This window comes from Peromyscus californicus, unplaced genomic scaffold (genome assembly GCF_007827085.1).
Source record: "Peromyscus californicus insignis strain IS unplaced genomic scaffold, ASM782708v3 Scaffold_4__1_contigs__length_199733344, whole genome shotgun sequence".
Taxonomy (NCBI): domain Eukaryota; kingdom Metazoa; phylum Chordata; class Mammalia; order Rodentia; family Cricetidae; genus Peromyscus; species Peromyscus californicus.
The window spans coordinates 14,144,120-14,165,719 of record NW_026294562.1 but is presented as its reverse complement, the minus strand read 5'-3'; the positions used below and the strand labels follow the sequence as shown (position 1 = coordinate 14,165,719).

The following is a 21,600-nucleotide window of genomic DNA, read 5'->3' as shown; positions in this document are numbered from 1 at the left end:
CTTACATCTAGCAAAATATTCTATTGGATGTAGTCACCTCCCTTTCTCTTTTTTGTGATGCTGGGGATTGAACTCAGGGTCTCACACATGCCGAGCAAAGGGTCTCTCTCACACATGCTGGGGAAATGCTCTACCACTAAGCTATGTCTCCAGCCCTGGATTTAGTTTTAGATTTATTTTTTCAACACCAACATCTAATCCCTTATCTTGTATACATCTTTGTAAACAGTAGTTTTTCTGCTGCATTAGGACATGCAACACAGGGGTTCTTTTCCGTTTCTTTGTTTGGTTTGCTTCATTGGGTCCTTCAGGGCAGGATACACAGTTCAATTTTTTCCCCCAGGCCATTACCTGCGTGAGACTCAGAAAGTATGCAATCAACTTTATTGATTAATAAATTATTTCCTCACTGATTTGAAATGCCAGTCTTCACTGAACGAAAGAGTGACATTGTTTGGACAGGCAGCACAGTGCATCTATTGTTTCTTCTAGCATTGTGTGGAAGTGACATTTATAAAATAAATGCCTAGCCCAGTGCCTGAAACCCAGACTGACTGTGGGTGTTCTGCATCACCACCCAGCTAAGGTTTCATGAGCATTCTACATGCTTATAGTCCAGTGGCTATTCAGAACTGTTGCACCTTGGGTATCTTAGGGATTTGAGAAGAAACTGTAAAGCACCCCATGGAAGCCCTGGATCCAGCCAGCCTTCAAGAAGTACTAGGAACCTCACCTGACTTTTTCAGAACGGAAGCCTTCTTTTTCCCCACCACAAGCTTTCTTGCTGATGTTTTGACTCATTTCTCTTTGAGTAAAGACTCTGTTTTCTAGTCCACACAGCAGGAAAGTGACTGTCACTAAGCACTCCCAGGTGTAAGTTGTCTACAGAGCTGCCAAATGATGAAGGTCTAGTGCTGGAGATGGAGGCTTAGAGGCAAAGAGGCTGCCTGGCGTGCATAAGGCCCTGGGTCTGATTCTCAGCACCAGGACGTACACTCACACACATACCTGCACAGAAATGGAGCCCCCTTAACCACTCCCACCCAGGGGCTCACCACATCCATTCATTTGTGGCTGGTGAGGTAGGCCTTCTTGGGAAGCATGGCTGTCAGGGTGCATAGCTGTTTGTTGCTTCTTCCTGAGGAAGTTGCGCAGCCTGCCCAAAGTATTCCTGACATCACCAATGCCCTAGTGCAGTTAAAAATGCTAGGGGTGGGGAGGTGGCTCACCAGGTAAAGGTGTTTGCTGCCAAGTCTGATGGCCTGAGTTCAATCCCTGGAACTCTCACAGCAAAAGGGGGACATTGGCTCCTTGTTGTCCCCTGACCTCCACACGTGTGCCACACAAAATAAATAAGTGTAAAAAAATGTAGCTGCCTGGGTTCCACACTTACTGTACCAGATACACTAGTCCTGGGACACGAACATCCACATTAAAAAAATGCAAAATCTAGTTTTTTATTAACATGTGTTAATTATGCTTAATAATGGTTTTAGTATAATATTTTCAAAGTATTTTGATCATATTTGTACCTTCTTACACTCCCAGTGCAATCCCCTCTTCTCTTCTCTCTTCTACTGTCATGGCTTTAGTCTTTGGTGGCTCAGTGAGTTCTGTTAGGGTTGCTTACAGAACCGTGGGGAGGAATTGTTTACAGAAGTCTGGGAATTTTATCAGGGGCTATATCATTGAAGAACAGTGTTTTTTTTTTAATTGTGGTAACACTTAACAAAATTTATCACTGGGAACATTTCAAACATTTCATAATGTATCACCTCAACCATCATTATCTGATTCTAGAACTCTCTTATCACCGTGGTTGGAAACTGCATCCATTCTGCAGTCATTACTCATTTCCTGCCTCCATCTCCACCTCCACCCCCACTCCTAGAAATTTGAGATGTACCTTTTGTCTCTGTGGGTTTGATGATTCCGGCTGCCGGTAGACAGGGAATCATACACTATGTGGTTTTGTGTCTGGCCTCTTTCATTCAGGACGATGTTTTCAAGTTCTGTCAATATTGCAGCATGTATCAGAGCTTCAAACCGTTTCATGGCTGAGTAACATTTTACTGCTGTGGGTTTCTGGTGTCCATCACTTGGGAGACATTGCATTTTCATTTTTAGACGTTTGTGAATATGGCTACTATGAAACTTTTCCTTTTTTTTAAAAAAAGTTTTGTTTTACTGTTAACTTGTTTGTAATCACTACGAATTTTATTAGAAATATGGAGGGATGTTTTGTGCATCTGTTCATTGCCTTATGATCAAATCAGGATGATTAATGTACTTATCACTTTAATGTTGACATTATTCTCTTTTGTAGCAAGAACATTCATAGTGTTCTCTATATATTCCATTTCTTTTAGTAGTGATGCAAGAGTAGATTGATTGATCATTTGTTATTTATAGGTATTTGCATTTTTATATCTATCTATCTAGACCATCTGTCTGTCTATCTATCTACCATCTATCTATTATCTATCTATCTATCTGTCTGTCTGTCTGTCTGTCTACCTATCTATCTTTGTTTTTATGCATGGACTTTACTTTGCCAGTGCTCTGGATACTGTTGGTCCAGTACTCCGTCATCTAGCCACATCCCTAGCCCCTGCATTGTTCTTTTGAGACAGGGTCTTGTGTAGCCTATGCTAGCCTCCTGGAACTCACTGGACAGTAGAGACTGGCTTTGAACTCATAATCTTCCTGCCTCTGCTTCCTGTCCTGAGTGTTGGGATTACAGGTCTGTGAGTCAGTACTGGGCTCAAATCTGCATACGTAACAGGCTAGTTTTATTTTACTTTGTAGTCAAAACTCAGTTTAGGTGATTAAGTCTGGTTGTTCAGGCTTCACGACATAAAGGCTGGAATGAAGGTGGATTCCTGTAATTGGATGTTTCTCTCCCGTCTGCCTGTTCCCAAATACCGAGCAGCTGCTTCCTAAATAATTGACTGGGAGGCTTAATATAAATTATAAATGCTCAGCCAATAGTTCAGGCTTATTAGTAACTAGCTCTTACATTTTAAGTTAACCCACATTCCTTATTTACTCTTGGCCATGTGGCAGTATCTTTATTAGCATGGCATGTTCATCTCTTGCTCCCTCTGCATCTGGCTGACTACTCCAGACTCCACCCTTCTCTTTCCTAGCATTCTCAATTTGGCTTTCCTGCCTAACTTTATCCTGTTCAGCTATTGGCCAGTCAGCTTCTTTATTAAACCAACCACAGTGACAAATCTTCACAGTGTACAAAAGGATTATTCCACAGCAGATTCCAGTCCTGGCTCTGCCCCTTCTCTGTGGTGTGAACTCTCAAGCAAATACCTTTACCCTTCAGCCTCTATTTCCCACTGCTAAACAGTGAACAGCACAGAGTCCATTTAGGCTTGTGTAGTTTGTTAGTGCATGCAAATGTGCCTCACACAAAACTCACATAACAAACTCTTTGTAATCTATAGGGTCTATAATCATTTTGATTCATACCAAACCCAAAACATCTAATTATTTTAGAGATGGGCACTGGGATAAGCTGAACCCCAGGTTCTCAAACACCACGAGTAAGGGACTTGCTTTGTTGTTATTACTTTTTAGAATATGCTTAAGGCAGTCAGTGCAACCCAGAAGCAGGTGGACCTGGTGAAGCTCCACGAGCAAGCCAAGAGGAACCTAGAGGAGGAGATTCAGAACTACAAGGATGAGGCCCAGAAGCAGAGGAAGATCATCTTCCAACTGGAAAAAGAGCGGGATCGGTATATCAACGAGGCCAGTGACCTCACCCAGAAGGTAAGCCACTCCACAGATGGTTTGTTCAAATGTTTGCCTGTGATTTGCCTGCAGATATAGGATTTGCCCTGGAGCTTATCCTGGGTCAAATTGTGGAATGGACCATACTTCTGCTCACTCTTCCCTCGTTTCTGCCCCTTGTCCCCTCTTCTTGTGGCTTCTTCCTCTTCCCTGTTGCCCTGCTATGCAGCAACCGTGACTTGCCAGCATCGTGTTCCTGGCACCATCGTTCCTCAACCCTCCATTCTCACCCTGCATCTGTTCCTGATGCTCTTGTCTCCTCAGAGCACGGAAGCCAAGCATGTTGGGAAAAAGACACTTAATTAACCGATCTCGAGCTAGGTCACGAGTACCTCGTGTCCTCAGTGCCCCATGTCGCATCTTCAAAGAGCATTTTTATTTCTAAGTGAGGGTGAACCTACAACATCACCGGTGGGAGGAATCCACACTTTGGGTAGATTTCTCCTCCTTGTAGACCACTTGGGGAGAAGGACGTAGCAACAGGAGGATTTAAGAGATTTGGGCTTCTTAGCCAGTTTTCTTAGCACATTGCTGGCATCAGATAAGGCCAGGTAAACACTGGCTGTCTGCAGTATACTCACTTGCAAATGGCCTAGAGCAGCGATTCTTAAATTGTTTGCCCTCAAGGTCCTTCTTTGCCCAAGAATTTTTCTCCTTGATACCAGATACATAGGAATATAAATAAATGTGTAAATCAAACATCAACTGATAATAAATCATAAGCGTTTTTCAAAACAGTTCTTTGGTATACATACAATGTTATCATTTCTTAAAGGTGAAAGCCAATTTGCATGCTAATGAGGTGGATGTGCTTGCTTATTTTTAACATAAAAAATGAGATCTTGGCTGAATATTTAATACTGTAGAACATAAAGAACCCTTAATGTTTTTCAGAGTTGATTGCTACTTTGATTTTCATAGCTGTCAAAGCTGGGAATGCCACTTCACATAAGTATGTCACACAAAATGGCAGAAATGTGTGTAAGTTCATTTCAGAAATTATTGGAAAATCTGCCCTAATTCTAAGCCAAAATTCATGTAATGATTTTTTTTTTACAAGTGAAATTCAGGTCAGAAACTAAAACAGCAATTTTTAAAAACCAAACATTCTAACAATACAATTCCCAGATATATTGATACTTACATGCTGAGGAGCGATGGTAGGAAAATATTGAAAGTCTTTGCTTTCCATAATTGAAGCATTTCTTTGAGAGTAGAAAAGTTTGTGCGCATGACGAAAACACTGTAATCCATGACATACAACAGTCTCAGATCTGCATTAAGAGGCTCCAAGGATTGTTCACTGGTGTGACACGCACAGTGCAAAGTGTGCACGCATGCTCAGAACCAAGGCGGCAAGATGTGCCACAGGCAAGTGCCACCAGAAACATCCAGGCTCGTTGTGCCTTTGATTTCGAATTCACTTTTAAAGATTTATTTTATGTGTGTGTTTTGCCTGCATTCATGTATGTGTACTATGTGCGACTTCGGTGCCTGAGGAGGCCAGAAGAGGGCATTGGATTCACTTGAACTGGAGTTACGGATGGCTGGGAGCCACCATGTGCTTGCAAATAACTGAACCTGGGTCTTCTGTAAGGGCAACAAATGCTGTAGACCACTGAGCCATCGCACCAGCCCTCTCTAATTAAGTTTTGGTTATTGTGCTTTTAGAAACCTTAAAGTGTATTGTGTACCCTCTCCAACCGCCCCCCACTCCCCGACTTCCCCATTCAGCAATCCTTTATGGGTTTGTCCCACAGTTTTAGAAGAGGGTCTGGAAAAAAGAGGCCCAGGAATTGGGTGGTAGCTCAGAAAGGCACTGTGAGGCTAAGAAGAGAGTTTGGGAAAAAGATTCATTTAATCTTTTTTTCTCCCTCTAGCAAAATGTTGACTTCTACAGCAATGTGAACCCGTTTTTCTGCTTGTCAGTCAAATCCACAGTGAATTGTTCAGTGTTGAGCAACGCACTTGAATGTTTAAGCTTTGTTTTGTTGTTTGTTGTTTGAGTGAACTCTCAGAAATGATAAAGGGACAGCCACCAACCCTTGGATTGCATACACAGAGGGGAAAGCAGGCACTGGAAACGGGAAATGGGCCGTTCACTCCCCACTGAGAACAAAGACTTAGAGGGGCAGGTTGACGAGTACTAGTGTAGAGCTGCAGCCAGCCTGGGCAGGTCCCCAAAGGACACCCCCACTCCAGAGCTGGAGTCTTGGGAGCGGTGCACATTGCATTTCTGACAAATGGTCGACTGGCTTACCTACTCCGTGAGGGTGCATTGCCAGTTCAGAGGTGGGGATGCACAGTCTAGCCTCGGCACCAGCTTTTGTTTTCATCTGCCCCTCCTACAGAAACTGACCCCTGCGTGTCTGGTCTGCAGCAACAGAGTTCTCTTCTTTCTTAGGTGACTGACCGCTATATGGGGGTCAACCTCAGCCCTGCATTGCAGGAGGATCCCGTAGGGATTCTCTGGCCTCTTGACCCAGTAGATCGCTGGGATTCTCTCCAGTTTCAGCTGGCAAGGGCACGGGTGGGGCTTGCCCACTCATACTGCACTCCACGCACCCGACATCCTGGGCAGGATCTGGATGCACCTAAGGGAAGCCCGGTGGGATACTTGAATGTGAGAAGTCAAGGATTACAACTTCTTTCTGTGTGGAGAACAGTCTCTCTCTACTCCAGGCTGTCTTCACCTCACCTGAGCAGAGCTAACTCTTAAGAATTCCTCTGTGGCTTTTTTAAATGTTTAATTTTAATGTTTGTTTGAAACAAGTTCTTACTGTGTGGCCCAGAATGGCCTGGGATTCAAGATCCTCTGGCCTCATCCTCCATGGTGTTGGGATTACAGATGTACATTACCATGTCCGTCCCGTGACTTTATTATTCTCTGTCTCGCTCAGCTGTTACCTCCCAGCTCCCTAGGATAATGCTTCCTAATGATTTTCACATTACAGTACATGAAGAAAACCCAGAGTCTTCTGTTCATAGGAATTAGAGCTAGAATGTACTAACAGGGATGCTGGCTGCCAGGGCTCACACTGCCATGCTGTGAGTGGAAAGAATCAGTACACAAGGCTCATGCATAGTGCAACAGTTGGGGGTATTCTGACCTGTGAGGTGGAGCCCAAGTTCTTTGTTCTCTCTGGAAAGTTATTTTGTGTCTGATGTATGTAAAACTCCTATTCATCCTTGAGACTTCTCTCAACTGCCTGGTCAAACCTCCCTTAGGAAGAGAGGTTCACTTCTACTTCCTGGGTTTGTTGGCATCTCTGGAATGGTATTTATGAATCTCTAGTATAATTATTTGTTTTCTTATTTGATTTCTCTGCTTTACAGAGTGCTCTTGGGGGGCAATGACCTTATCTCATGTAGCATTTCTTTATTTCTAATACCCTGGCACATAGTGGGCACTAAGCAAGTTTTAAATGGGTACATGATGAGGGGTTCAAAAAAAAAAACCGCTGCCATAGTTTTTATATAGGGTGTTATGTTTTTCTCGACTCCCCTGAAAAGGAGCAATAGTGGTGTTGAGATTTGCCGTCAGCTGTCTTTCATGGTTTCTAATGTTTGAAGAGGATAGAGTTGCACAATCTCACCCAAGCAATTTCAACGTAAGTTCTTAAAATACTGTTTACTGACTACTCTGTTTCCACCTCTTTCTTATTTATTGTTCAACACATGTGGGTACACAGCACACATTCATTTCCACGAACACAAAGCTCTCTTCCATACCTTCTATTTGTAAGGCATTAGGAACTAACACCAGGGTTTGAGAAAAAGACATGAAATGGACATTGCTGTTTACTAAAATGCGTACACACATGCTCTAAAGTGTCATCTTGATAGGGGAATTTCTGTTGTACAAACCAAATCTAAGGGAAAATAAGGAATGGAAGAGAATGTTCTTCATGGTATAATTTAGAATAATGAAAAATAGAAACAAGTACCCTGAAAGGTTAAACAATTGTGTTGTGCTTATCTGATAAAATATTAAGTAGTTGTTGTAGTAATTGTACATAAATATTAAAAATGGGAAGTATGTTCAGCATATGACTGTGAGACTAATACAGAATTATGCAAATAGTATAACTCCAGTTTTATCTATGTGCCTACAAAAGGGTTGGAGGCATTTATTTTGGTTGTGAGGATTAAATGAAATAATTTTTTTTTTTGGTTTCTCGAGACAGGGTTTCTCTGTGTAGTTTTGGAGCCTATCCTGGAACTCACTCTGTAGCCCAGGCTAGCCTTGAACTCACGGAGGTCCGCCTGGCTCTGCCTCCCGAGTGCTGGATTAAAGGTGTGCGCGACCACTGCCCGGCAAAATAATTCTTTTAAAGTATTTGAAAATTTGTAGCCACACATCAAAGATGAGTACTGTAGAAGTCCTCAAGTGAACAACTCTGTTTGTCAGATAATCCAGGGTTTTTCTTCATAGTGGTATTTGAGTAGTGCTATTCTCAACTATTAAATGTCCAAGGTACAGACAAGAGACTAAGTTGGACAAGAATTTTAAAGTCAACAGAGGTGAATTAAAAAAGACCTAGACCTTCACCATGGGTTCTTCAATTTGCTTCGTCAGATAGATGACCCGAGAGGAGCTGGTGAGATGGCCCAGCATCTCTCCCTACCAAGCTTGGATGACCAGGGTCAGTGTCACCCGAGAACCTGTCAGCACCACTCTGAGCATTAGTCAGAGGTCTTCAGGAGAACAGAATGAGCGGGAGGAATATCTAATGTGGTTATAGGGGCAGAGCATTCCTATCGTCTTCCGTCTTAGGCTGGAGGCCCAGGAAAGCTAGGGTGTACTTAAAGGCCCGAAACCAGGGAGCTGAGGGTGGAAATCCCAGTGTTAGCTTCCTTCAAAGAGCACAACAGGGCATACCTGGTGCCATGTTTTTGCTGGTGGAAAAATAGTCCATGTTTGGTCAAATACCTGATGTTCACATTGGTATGAAAGGTACAACTGTATCGGTCAGAATGAAGGGATGTAAGAAAAGTCACAGGGGTACACACCTTTAATCCTAGCACTTGGGAGGCAGAGGCAGAAGGATCTCTGTTAGTTCAAGGCCAGCCTTGTCTACAGAGTGAGTTCTAGGACAGCCAGGACTACACAGAGAAACCCTGTCTTGAAAAACAAAACAAAGCCGGGCGGTGGTGACGCACACCTTTAATCTCAGCACTCGGGAGGCAGAGGCAGGCGGATCTCTGTGAGTTCGAGGCCAGCCTGGACTACAGAGTGAGTTCCAGGACAGGCGCAAAGCTACACAGAGAAACCCTGTCTCGAAAAACCAAAAAAAAAAAAAAAGAAAGAAAGAAAGAAAAACAAAACAAAACAAAAATCAAACAAAACGAAAAGTGACAGGAATCGGGAGGAACTTAGGGGGCAGACAGCAGTGAGAGGAAGTAGGACAGACTGAGTAGAAGGCAGGCATAGGCATCACCAGTGTCAAGAAGAGCCTTGGTTCTTCTGGAAGACACACCAGTAGGGAGTTGCCAGGGGAGGAAGTCCATTGCTTGGGACAAGGATGCCAGTTTGGGTTTTAAGATCTTCCCTGAGCTTTGAAGTATAAACCCTCAGGGACATCTGCTGTATAAACCCTGTGGCTGTAATGATACTTGGCAGGGGCAGACATAGGGCTGTGAGGAATGCAAAGCGACACATTCTAGAAAAGTAACATCATTCATAAGAAACAAAATGCTAACTGAGATTCCAAAAAGTGTTGTAATCGGGAAACCATAGTAGACATGTAATTCCCTCACAAACTTACTTGGAAATATTGGGAGGACGTGATTTCCTAGTATTCAGAATGGGGAGTCCAGGAACCTCAATTACTTTTCTATTGTTGTGGACAAAACACAATGGCCAAGTCAGCTTATAAAAGAAAGTATTTGATTGGGCTTGCAGTTTTCAGAGGGCTAGAGTCCATGATGGTGAGCAAAGGCATGACAGCATCTTAATTCACAAACAGGGAGTGCACACACATGTGCATATGTGCATGCACACACACATACACATACACACACACATACAGAAAGAGAGAGAAAGAGAGAGAGAGGAGAGAGAGAGAGAGAGAGAGAGAGAGACAGACAGACAGACAGACAGACAGACAGACATATGCTTTTGAAACTTCAAAGCCCATCCTTAGTGACACACTTCCTCCAACAAGGCTATACCCCCTGATCCTTCCCAAACAGCTCCACCAACTGAGGGCCACATATTTGAACATAAGAGCCCATGGGGGCCATTCCCTTTCAAACCATCACACCAGGCTTGTAGTTATTGTTAAGGACAGAGAGACCCCACTAGGATATGGGACTGTCACCTGGGGTATGAATTCAAGAAAGCATCACTTTGAGGAGAAAACAAAGATGAAGTCAAAACAAAGAGTTGGTTACAAGAATTAACAGCTACATAGAAACTAAAAGGCAGACCACCAGTTCAAATCCGTAGCAGATTTGGGATCTGCAGTAAAGATAGAAAAATTGAAGTCCTGGGTAAGGAAATAGGTCAGCAAAGAGGATGCAAACTTAAGTTCTCCTAGAATGCAAACAAGGGCACAGTTCTCCAAGTCAGGAGACGAAGAGGACAGAGAACAGAAACCAGGTTTCAGAGAGTCAGTCTCTGATGGTGGAAGTAAGCCCAAATCCAAGCTGTGTTGGGAAAACCTTATCCAGAAGATGTGCATGCTGACCAACCATGCTCCAGGGAAGAGCAGTAATGAGGCACTTTACTGACTGGCTTGGGGAAGAAAGCTCCTAGGAGTGCGTGGTGTATCTACAGCGATGAAGAAAAGCACTGTGAGAATCCAGGCAAGACATGTGCAGAAACCACATTCTCCCATCTTTCAAAATTGGAGCAAGAGTGGGAAGTCTGTGAATGTATTGGTAGTGACTTCCTCAGGGTGGGGAAACACTGAGTTTCAGTTTCTGCTGTTCATTTTTTCCAGGACTTCCTAAGACACTTGTATTAGCCACTCTCCTCACTGCTGTGATGGAATACGTGACAAAATCAAGTTAAGGAAGGAGGAGTTTAGTTTGGCTTATAGCTGGAGGGAGCTGTCTATCATGGTGAGGACATCACAGCAGCAGACGTCATGGCAGCAGATGCAGAGGGAGGCTGTTCACATTGCGTCTGCAGACAAAGCAAAAGGGATGAATGCTGCTTCTCAGCTTGCTTCTTTTTAATTCACTCCAGGGCCCTAGTCTATGGAACGATACTCACATGTAGGGTGAGTCTTCTTGTTTTAGTTAATTCAGTCTAGAAAATCCCTCACAGAAATGCAGGTTTGTTTTCTAGGTAATTCTAAATCCTGTGAAGTTGATAATAAATAATTAACTATCACTTGCCTATGTACATATTATTTTAGTATCCTGACTAAAAAACAAATGAGCAAACAGCAGCAGCAGCAGTAATGGGGCCTTGGAGATGACTTGGTCAGATCTAGTTTGGAGCTTCCACATCTGTGTAAAAAAGGATGTAAGTTTGAGCTCTAGAGCGCAAAGAACTAAGGGTCATAATTCCTCAAGTCAAGAGAGGAAGACAGAGATAGAAGCCAACATACAGCCAACATCATGTGTGCCTGCTGCCATACATAGTGCTGGGGTTGCCATGGCAAGAATATGTCTGGACACTTTCTGGCTAGCCAGTCTAGTTGAATCAGTAATCTCCAGGTTCAGTGAGAGACCATGGCTCAGAAAGAAAATTAGAATGGAGAAATGGTTGAAGAAGACATCAGAATTGACCTCTTTTCTCCATGTGCACATGCACATGCTCCTGCACACACATGTACACACATACAAATAAATAATATTAAAACATCCTTCCCTCCCCTCAAGGACCAATACAATTCCGTTTTCACTGAAGTGCTTCATCAAAAGTGACCTTTGCTTTCTTGGGATTCCATTTCCCCTGTGGTTCCTACGTAGTTGTCCAATCTGCCTCAGTGTACTTACTCATTGACTTTTCCAGGATAAGCATCATTCAGTTTTGAGGTCTTCATGAGTTATTTGCTAAACAGGAACTCACATACTTTTTGAAAGGATGAATGAAAAGCATAATAGGGAATTCATACGAGCTAGTAAAAAAAACCCTCACTTTTAAGTGTCTAGATTACATTATTCTTCAGTAATGTATTTATAATACTTAACACTAGGGGTCTTCTCTGCCTAAAAATTCATGTGAAATATATCACCCTGATGGGTGATCAGATCTGAATTTTCTCCAGCACTTGCAGCTTTGAGTGGCACTCGGATAGCCTTCTCTTCCATCTGGGCTGCAAACCCAACACTAATGTGCCCTTTGGTGCTTTCAGGTTTAGAGAAAAGGAGGCTGGATCTCAAATTCTGAAAGCCCATAGTATATTTTAGTAATTTAACTTGGCATTTGCAACGACAGAGGCGATCCCCCACAGTGCCAGAATTGGATGGCTCAGCACCCTAACCCTTTCCTAATGCATTCATCTCCATCCAAACTGTCATAAAAATGTTCCATGATATACAGAAAATCTTAGTGGCATTCACAAATAAGCACTGATTTCTTACTCATAGGTCTGTAGTGGACTGGTATAGGCTGGGGTTGCTCGGATATAACTCTGGGATGTGAGTTTGGCCCTGGTGGGAACCATATGTTTATCATCTTTTAATTTATATGTGAATGACGGAAGACATGCAAAAGATACTTGATCATGCAAGCTCACTTCTTTCTACTCACATAATGTCCTGACTTCTCATTGGTTATAGCAAATCATATGGCAGAATTCAACTTCATGCATGAGGAAAGATACTTCTAAGAGTTTGTGGGACAAGGGTCGTGAGGAGATATTTGAAGAACCATTAGATAATGTACTTCAGGGTTTCAGCACGTATTACCCTCATTTTTATTCTCATATCTGGAGAGAGATACAACTCCTGATCTCCACACATATGTTCATGGGCAAAGGTAGCCCAACACAAGTGCAATGTGCACACACTGTGCACACATACACACATCACACGAAAATATTGTTCATGAACTAGATATCTCTATAATGAAATAAAACTCCTTCTTTTTGATACTAATTTGAATTTTATATCTAGTATGTTTAATTAGGTAGAACCTCAGGGAAGCCATGAAGGAGACATACACAAACGGTAAGCTTTCTATGTCAAGGTGAAAGAAGTGGACTGCATATCATTCTTTCCCCACAGAACAGGACTGAATGCTGATGAAAATCTAACTTTTTTTAAGTGCTTGTATTAAGATGCATATGGCATGGTGTAATCCGTCATAATAATGGGTTAGCATTTACTTAATGGTTACTGCTATGTGCTAGGCACTTACCAAAAGCCACAAATGTGTATTCTCTCTGAAATCAAATACAGATATATCTCTCTAAGCTTGATGTAGGGAATAAAATAAGGAAGTAAGAAAAATGAGGACAAATTTGCCTGTGGCTGGGCACTCAGGCCTCTTCTGTTTCCACACAGAGAGTCTCCCAGCTTCATCAGGAAGGTGAAGTCGGTGGCCACAGGAGAACACACACTGAGACAGAGGACTGTCTGAGACGTTGACTGTACTGATGTCTCATCATACACAGGCACAGGCTCCCGAAGCCAGTGACCGACTTTGTCATCCAGCCTCAGTCCACGTGATGTGTTGTCTATGCTGCTGTTTTCCAGCCTCTTCTATTGATTGTTGTTTCACTCTTACTCCTGTTGGCAGGTTGTTTTAACAGAAAGAGAAACAGTAGGAGGGGCACCAACGTGGACTGTGCCCCTGTTCTGTGCTGTTTTCTACACTCCTCTGAAGGGGCCTGTGGATGCTGGTAGCTGTGATTCTCTGACTAATAAAAGTTACTAGACTTGAATGTGGTTGACGTCAGGATTCGGGCTGCGGCACCTGACAGTGTAATCAATTCGCTAAGCTACAGCTTCACAGCCGCCCCCTCCCCCCACTTCTCTGGTACCTCACTTTAAACAGGGAACAGTTTGATGATGAGAAGCTGAGCTGCTGCGTAGCAACCCCAACACAGTTAATACATTTTGGGGTTATGAACTTCTGTAGGACACTGGTTTGAATGCTTCGCCTCAGAGTAAATCGAGTCTCAACGCTTAGAAATAAGTTGATTTGCAGATTGTCTGTTTCCTTGGCTTCAGGACTTGCTGTTTCTTCATTGTCACTTAAATTTTGTTCATCTTCTTGGTGTGGTGACGGAGTCCCATGACTCTCGGCTTCAGGAATCTAGACGCAAACTTGTGATTCTGTGCACTGTTGTGTGCAGAACGATGGCCCGTGCTGCTTGGATGCTTAAAAAAGAAAAAAGAAAAAAGAAAAAAAAAGAAATGTCCTTGCCAGCATCCTTTCTCTGGAACATTATTCTGTCTGTGCAAAGGATCATTCTTGTTATAACATCTCTCAAAGTGATTGAACAAGCAATTTTTTTTCCATTCTCTGATGTGCTGCTAGATATTCTGAATGCTGATGACACTGCTAAAGTAGTTTCAGTCTTTTCATTTCACTGACCCCATGAAAATGATGTCTTATCTCTTGTAAAGGGGCTGAATTTCAGGCTAACTTAGTGCCTTCCTTCCTTCCTTCCTTCCTTCCTTCCTTCCTTCCTTCCTTCCTTCCTTCCTTCCTCCCTCCCTTCCCTCCCTCCCTCCCTCCCTCCCTCCCCCTCCTTCCTCCCTCCCTCCCCCTCCTTCCTCCCTCCCTCCCCCTTCCTTCCTCCCTCCCTCCCTTCCTTCCTTCCTTCCTTTCTTTCTTTCTTCCTTCCTTCCTTCCTTCCTTCCTTCCTTTCTTTCTTTCTTTCTTTCTTTCTTTCTTTCTTTCTTTCTTTCTCTTTTTCTTTCTTTCATGCTTACAATCAGATAACAGATCCACTGATGAGTACCTCATTTAGATTTTAATATTTATTCCTAACATATATTTTAATTACTGGGTTGATATCTTACAAAGCAGGCTGAAGTTCTGTTAAGGATCCAAAAATGCAGATTACAGCAGTGCTGGATGAAGGACAAGAATTTCTTTTCACTCCTTTCCCCTAGACACACATCTTGCTCCTTGAAGCCATACCAAATCATCCAAGCCCCTCCCCTTGGGTCTGCATATATTTCTAGCCTGGACATTTTCTGTCTGCATCAACTGAATGATGGCAGTAAACAACAATAGTAAACAATCACAGGATCTTATCGAGTGCTTTGCATAACTCTTAATTACATGCAGATAATTCTTTTTTTGTATAATTATAATGGTAGAAGCTATGATTGGATCTTCTTTGTGTATAGATCTAGGGAGAACTGCACTACTCATGCACTTGTGTAATTTTGGGTTGATGGTGATAGCCATTGCTTTATTGAAGCTACTCATTGCTTCCACAATGATTGTGTACAAGGTGAGTTTTGGGGTGAGATGGTTAAGTACTAAGAACAAAGGGGAAGTTCTTGAGAATCATATAAACTCCTGATACTATCTGCTTGGATAGGATGTATAGCTCTATCTTCAGAAGTTATCCAGTGGCTTTCTAGTGCATGTCTCCACCACTGATTTTAACTGTTCTATAGTGGGCTCACTCACTAGAGATAAGCTTGAGGGTGGGGAATGTATCTTGTTCCCCTTTGTAATGATCATGATCATGCTTTTACAGGGTCTGTCATAGTCAGGTCCTCAGTCTGTGTTCATTGAGTGAATAACCAAACAGGCAAGGGAATGGACGAATATGTGAGTGAGTGAATAGGTGAGTGAATTAATGGATAGGGGTGTGAATGAATGAATAGGTAAGTGAATGAGTGAATGAATAGGTGAATGAATGAATAGGTGAGTGAATGAGTGAATAGGTGAGTGAATGAGTGAACAGAAAGGCATTTCATTTGCTTTCTGAAATGAGCAGAAACTTTGATGTTAAAATTGAATGGAAATGCTGCAGGCCTATATCATTTAAAAATCCATAGGAAGGGTCCTAAATGAAAATTTAACAGACCAAATTCAATAGCACATTCAAAGAATCATCTAGTCTGACCAAAGAGGGCTTCTTCTAGAACTGCCAAGGTAGTTTTCTATTAAGGAAAGTGGTGCTGGCAGTGTGGGAATGTAAAGTGTTACAACCATTTTGGAAAGCAATCTAGCAATGTGTATTAAAGTTAAAAATATATCTATGTCTTTTGAGACAGCCATTCCACTCCTGGGAATCCATTCCCCAGAAGCAAGAGTGCCAATGTATGAGAATCCTTGTACAAAATGGTCATTGCAGCCCTGCTCCTGGTGGCGAAAAGCGGAAACAAGTGATTGCTTGTTGTCATGCAGTTAACCACGTGCTGCAGGATATTCAAGAGAATAACTTAGAGCTAGTTAATATGGTCTCCACAAGGTAACCATGTAGATGTATCCAACCTTCTTATTAAATAATAAACACAGAACCAATGCAAAGAAGAAAGACAAGAGGTCAGAGCTAAGAGCTAAAACCTTACCCTTCCTCCTGCGGTGGTCCTACCTCTCCGAACCAGAGCTACCCCTGTGTTAAAGTCTTTATATAGAGTTCCTGTCCTGCCTTCTCATTGGTTGTAAACCCAACCACATGACCGCCTCCTCACAGCCTGTCTGTATAGGCCTCCAGGTTTTCCATGATTGGTATTAAGATTAAAAGCATGTGTATCCAATAATGGCTGTATCCCTGAACACACAGAGACTTACCCAGCTCTGCCTACCAAGTGCTGGAATTACAAGCGTACGCTACCACTGCCCTGCTTTCCTATGGCTTGCTAATAGCTCTAACCCCTGGGCAACTTTATTTATTAACATACAAATAATATTTTAATACAAATAAAATATCACCATATTTCCCCTTTTCTATTTTAATAAAAAGGAAAAAAAAGAAAAAGCTTATAACTAATATAAGAAAAACTATATACAAAAGGACAATAACTATATACAATATATACAAGTAATAAATACCTAAACAATGTCTAGTCCATTTGTATTTGACAAATTCAGAGAAAATAATTTCATTATCTATCCTATTTTGGTAAGTCCAAAATGTATCCTAATTAATCTTCAACTATAACTAACTAAACTTCAACTATAACTAACTAATCTTCAACTCTAACTAACTAAACTTCAACTCCCTCAGAGACCCAAGAAGGAAATAATATTAGCTAACAAAAATAAAAACAGGAAGTGCACATAAGCAACTTCCAAAAAATTTGTGAGTTGACAGAAACAGACAGCTGTCTGGACAGTCACCTGAGGTTTCTCCGAAGTGCTGGGGCATCATCTTCAGCCTATAGGCTTAGCATATCTGACAGACTCATTTGTGAAGTAGGATGTACACAAGGTCAACAGTTCAACCTCACATTGAGTGAGAGTAGTCCATGTACCAGAAACACCTGAATTCCACTAGTGTCATGTCATGATTCAGGATTTTAAATTCTGGAAATTGTTGATGGTTTTTTAATTCAGCTGTCCATTCTTCTTGGCTGTGTATATATGGCTTCATCTCAGCATCCCATTCTTCTCCATATCCCTCCATCAAATGCCAGTCTACTATTGAGAGGCGTGAGCTTAGTTACTCTTCAAGAATAACTGTTTCAGCTGCTGTTCCATTGCACATCAGAGGCCATCGGCCCACTGCCTGTTCAGCTGCCTTCGAAGAAAAGGGCACTGTACGTTTTTCGAATTGCGAAGGCCACTTCAGGGATGGTGCCATATTGTCCTGGCCTCTGAAGATGCCTTTTGATAAAGCCATAACCACACTTGTTTTGGCAAGAATCAGTAATCCTTTGTTTTATGTCCTGTCTGTCCATTTTGTCCTGTTGATTCGAGGATACTTTGTTGTCCAGTGGCTAACTTTTGCCACAATGAAAGTTAACTCCATATGCAGTTTCTTCAATGCCCATATTTTCTCTGAAGTAGATTGGTACTGCCAGGAGCCGACATGTCTCATAGTCATAACAAAAAAGAAAAATTTTCTAAGTTATTAAAACATTTTAAATGCCATATTCTGTAGATCTCTGAAGGGTTTGAAGATAACCTGTCTATCTAAAATATATCTACTCAATCTTGAAAACATACCTAATATAACTACAAGTTCTATTATAATATCTAACTACTAACTTTCATTTCTTTATATCCTAATAGTTGGTAATAACATTCAAGGATCAGAAAATTGCATTACATTGTTAGATGAACGGTACAATTAGAAAAATATATATAACATTTTCTAACAATATCAATTTCAATATATATAATTTGTATACAATATAAAACAATCCAATCCAATGTAAAGTATTTACATTTTTCTTTTCTTTCTTTCTTTTTTCTTTTTTTTTAATAAGAACCTTAAATCTAATCTCCTTTGCTTAGCCTTTTTCCTAACCCTTGACAACAACTTGTAACCAACCCCCCTAATCAATGAAAATTATCCCAGACCCAAAACCCATTAAAAGACCAAAAAAACCAACCACCCCACACCACCTCTTTGGGAATGTGGGCATCATATTATTGAAATTGCTTCCTGCTGGGTATGGGCGAAGGTATCTTTATCCTGAAAGAAAAATTTTAGGTTAATTGTCAAATTCTAGGAAAGGTAAATATATCCTTCGTTATCCAGTCTGTGTATAATGCCAAAATTCAGGGTTTATCTCAAATCCTTATTCAAGTAGTCTTTGAGACTGGATCATCTCAGCTAGCTCTTCTGAAAATTGCTCTGAGCACTTTGTAGTTCAAAGCTGATCTGTAGATGATGTTTGTCAGCTTAGTGATGTTATTATTGTCCACGTGGAATTGTTGTTGTTGTGGGGCCCCATCTTCTTCCTGGAGACTTCAGTTGATGTTAGGCCTAACCGTGATTTCCTGCAAAAAACTGATAAGAGACTCGAACACAAAGACTATATATGCGACTTTTTAGAATTAGTTAGTACTCTATATGACCATTTATATCTTAACAAAGTTTAAAATGTATATATATCTATATATATTGATCTTGTAAATTTTGATATAAAATTCATACTTTAAGAAAAGTTTAAAGAATCAGAATAGAATCAAAGAGTTGAGATTCGTAATAGAATAGTCCCTTAATTAATTTGGCTTTTCTCCTGTCCCATAGCAGAAGATGGCTCTTTTCTTCTGGCATGATACAGGGAGTTTGCATTTTCCTCTTAACAACATGCTTGAGTTTAAAGAAGGAGAGAGCCATTCTCCAACTCCAAAGTCAGCTTTAAATTTTAATTGAACTGGGACTATTAGAAGTTAAATAGTGTTAAATCTTTAAAGAAAAGCAGAAACAAACATTTAGGAAGACATAAAATTTTTTTAGATAACATACCCATACGCCATTTCACTCTGTTTCTTAGGATAGATGATTTGTCCCTTTTCTTCAGTTGTCTCATTTGTCCAGTGTTCTTCAAATTCCTTAACCTTCATTCTCCTAAAAGACAAAAACAAAAACCTTTCCCCAAGGTTTTTTGGGGATGTTCCTTTTTGACAAGTTATCTGATTAAATGAAAAGGCATGTGTTACTGGTGTAAGTTAGTTTAAATTGGATGTTTACGATAGTTGATGAACTATCACCTCCTCTAATTAAGAGGTCTCTCTTGTTCAAATCGAACCTTTATCATTTTTGATGGTACCCACAGCTTATCTTCTCCTGTAGAAATAAAAGCAAAACCTCGTCCCCAACGTAACACATACCCTGGTTTCCATTCTGAGGTCAGCACATCCTTAAAGTATATAGGTTGATTTAATTCTGTAGTTTTTTCTATTATCCAATGTCTCTCTGCAGCTGTTGTTCCTTTCTCATTGGCATTGAGAAAATTCAAAGTTAATAGAGCATTATGTAGTCTATTTCTGGGGGTTTTTGTTACTCCTTTTTGTTTATTTAGCATATCCTTTAGAGTTCTGTTTGATCTTTCTATAACTGCTTGACCTGTAGGATTATGTGGTATACCTGTAACATGGTTTATATTATAATAAGCAAAAAACTGTTTCATTTTAACAGAGACATATGATGGAGCATTATCAGTTTTGATTTGTGCAGGTATACCCATAATGGCCATAACTTCTAGCAAATGAGTGATTACAGAATCAGCTTTTTCAGAACTCAAAGCAGTTGCCCATTGAAATCCTGAATAAGTATCGATAGTGTGGTGTACATATTTCAGTTTTCCAAATTCTGCAAAGTGAAACACGTCCATCTGCCAGATTTCATTCCTCTGAGTACCCTTTGGGTTACATCCTGCTGGTAATGGTGTTTGATTGTAGAAGGAACAAGTAGGACATTTCTTTACTATTTCTTTGGCTTGTTGCCAGGTTATGGAAAATTCCTTTTTTAAACCTTTACTATTTACATGATGTTTTTTATGAAATTCTGAGGCCTCCAGCACATTTCCTATCAATAATTTATCAATCTCATCATTGCCTTGTGCTAGAGGGCCTGGCAGACCAGTATGGGATCGGATGTGAGTTATATATAAAGGATGACTCCTTTTTCTGATTGTATCTTGTAATTGAATAAATAATGAAGTTAATTCTGAAGCATCGTGGATAAATTCTGCAGTCTCAATATGTAATACTACTCTTTCAGCATACTGAGAGTCAGTTACTATATTGAGAGGTTCTGAAAAATCCATTAATACCAACAGAATAGCATACAATTCTGAGTTTTGAACTGAATTATAAGGACTTTGAACCACTTTACTTAAATTTTCTGATTTGTAACCTGCCTTTCCTTGTTTGTTGGCATCTGTATAAAATGTATGAACTCCAGATATGGGTTTTTTCCTCACAATTCGAGGCAAGATCCAATCAGCTCTCTTTATAAGATCAATTCTATTGCTTTTGGGATATTTGCTGTTAATTTCTCCCAAAAAATTACTACAAGCTTTTTGCCAAGCTTCATTTTCTATCCATAATTTTTCAATGTCCTCCTTAGTTAAAGGTTTGACAATTTCTGCTGGGTCTATTCCTGCTAATTGACGAAGTCTCAATTTTCCTTTCCAAATCAAGTCAGAGATTTTTTCCACATAAGTTTTTAATTTTTTATTTGGTTTATTTGGTAAAAATATCCATTCCAATATAATATCTTCCCTTTGCATTAATATTCCTGTTGGGGAATGCCTAGAAGGTAAAATAACCAAAATGCAATCCATCTTTGGATTAATACGATCTACGTGCCCTTCATGTACTTTCTTTTCTACCAAGGCCAATTCTTTCTCAGCTTCAGGTGATAATTCTCTTGGACTATTTAAGTCCTTATCACCTTCTAAGGTTTTAAACAAATTATTCAGTTCATCATTTTTTACCCCAACAATAGTTCTTAGATGAGAAATGTCTCCAAATAATCTTTGAAAGTCATTAAGAGTCTGTAGTCGATCTCTCCTAATTTGCACTTTTTGAGGTCTAATTTTTTGAAGTTCTATTTTATATCCTAAATAATTAATAGAATCTCCTCTTTGTACCTTTTCTAAAGCAATTTGTAATCCCCAGCAAGGCAAAATTTTCTTTACTTTTTCAAACATTCTTTCTAAAGTATCTGCATTTGAATCAGCTAATAAAATGTCATCCATATAATGATAAATTATAGATTTAGGAAATTTTTTACGTACCACTTCTAATGGCTGTTTTACAAAATATTGGCACAAAGTTGGGCTATTCAACATTCCCTGTGGGAGAACCCTCCATTGAAATCTTTTAACCGGTTGAGAATTATTATAAGTAGGCACTGTGAAAGCAAATCTTTCTCTGTCTTTTTCTTGTAAGGGTATTGAAAAGAAACAGTCTTTTAAATCAATAACTATGAGAGGCCAGCCTTTTGGTAACAGAGTAGG

The 21,600-nt window shown here is 40.6% G+C and overlaps 1 protein-coding gene across 1 annotated transcript in view; it reads left to right on the top strand.

Moving 5' to 3' along the window:
- Cfap58 (cilia and flagella associated protein 58) overlaps positions 1 to 21,600 on the top strand; it is a 109,555-nt gene that overhangs the window by 20,139 nt on the left and 67,816 nt on the right. Inside the window, exon 9 of the mRNA XM_052713661.1 lies at positions 3,592 to 3,783. Coding sequence (XP_052569621.1) covers positions 3,592 to 3,783 — 192 coding nt within the window. The remainder of the gene's footprint in view (positions 1 to 3,591; positions 3,784 to 21,600) is intronic.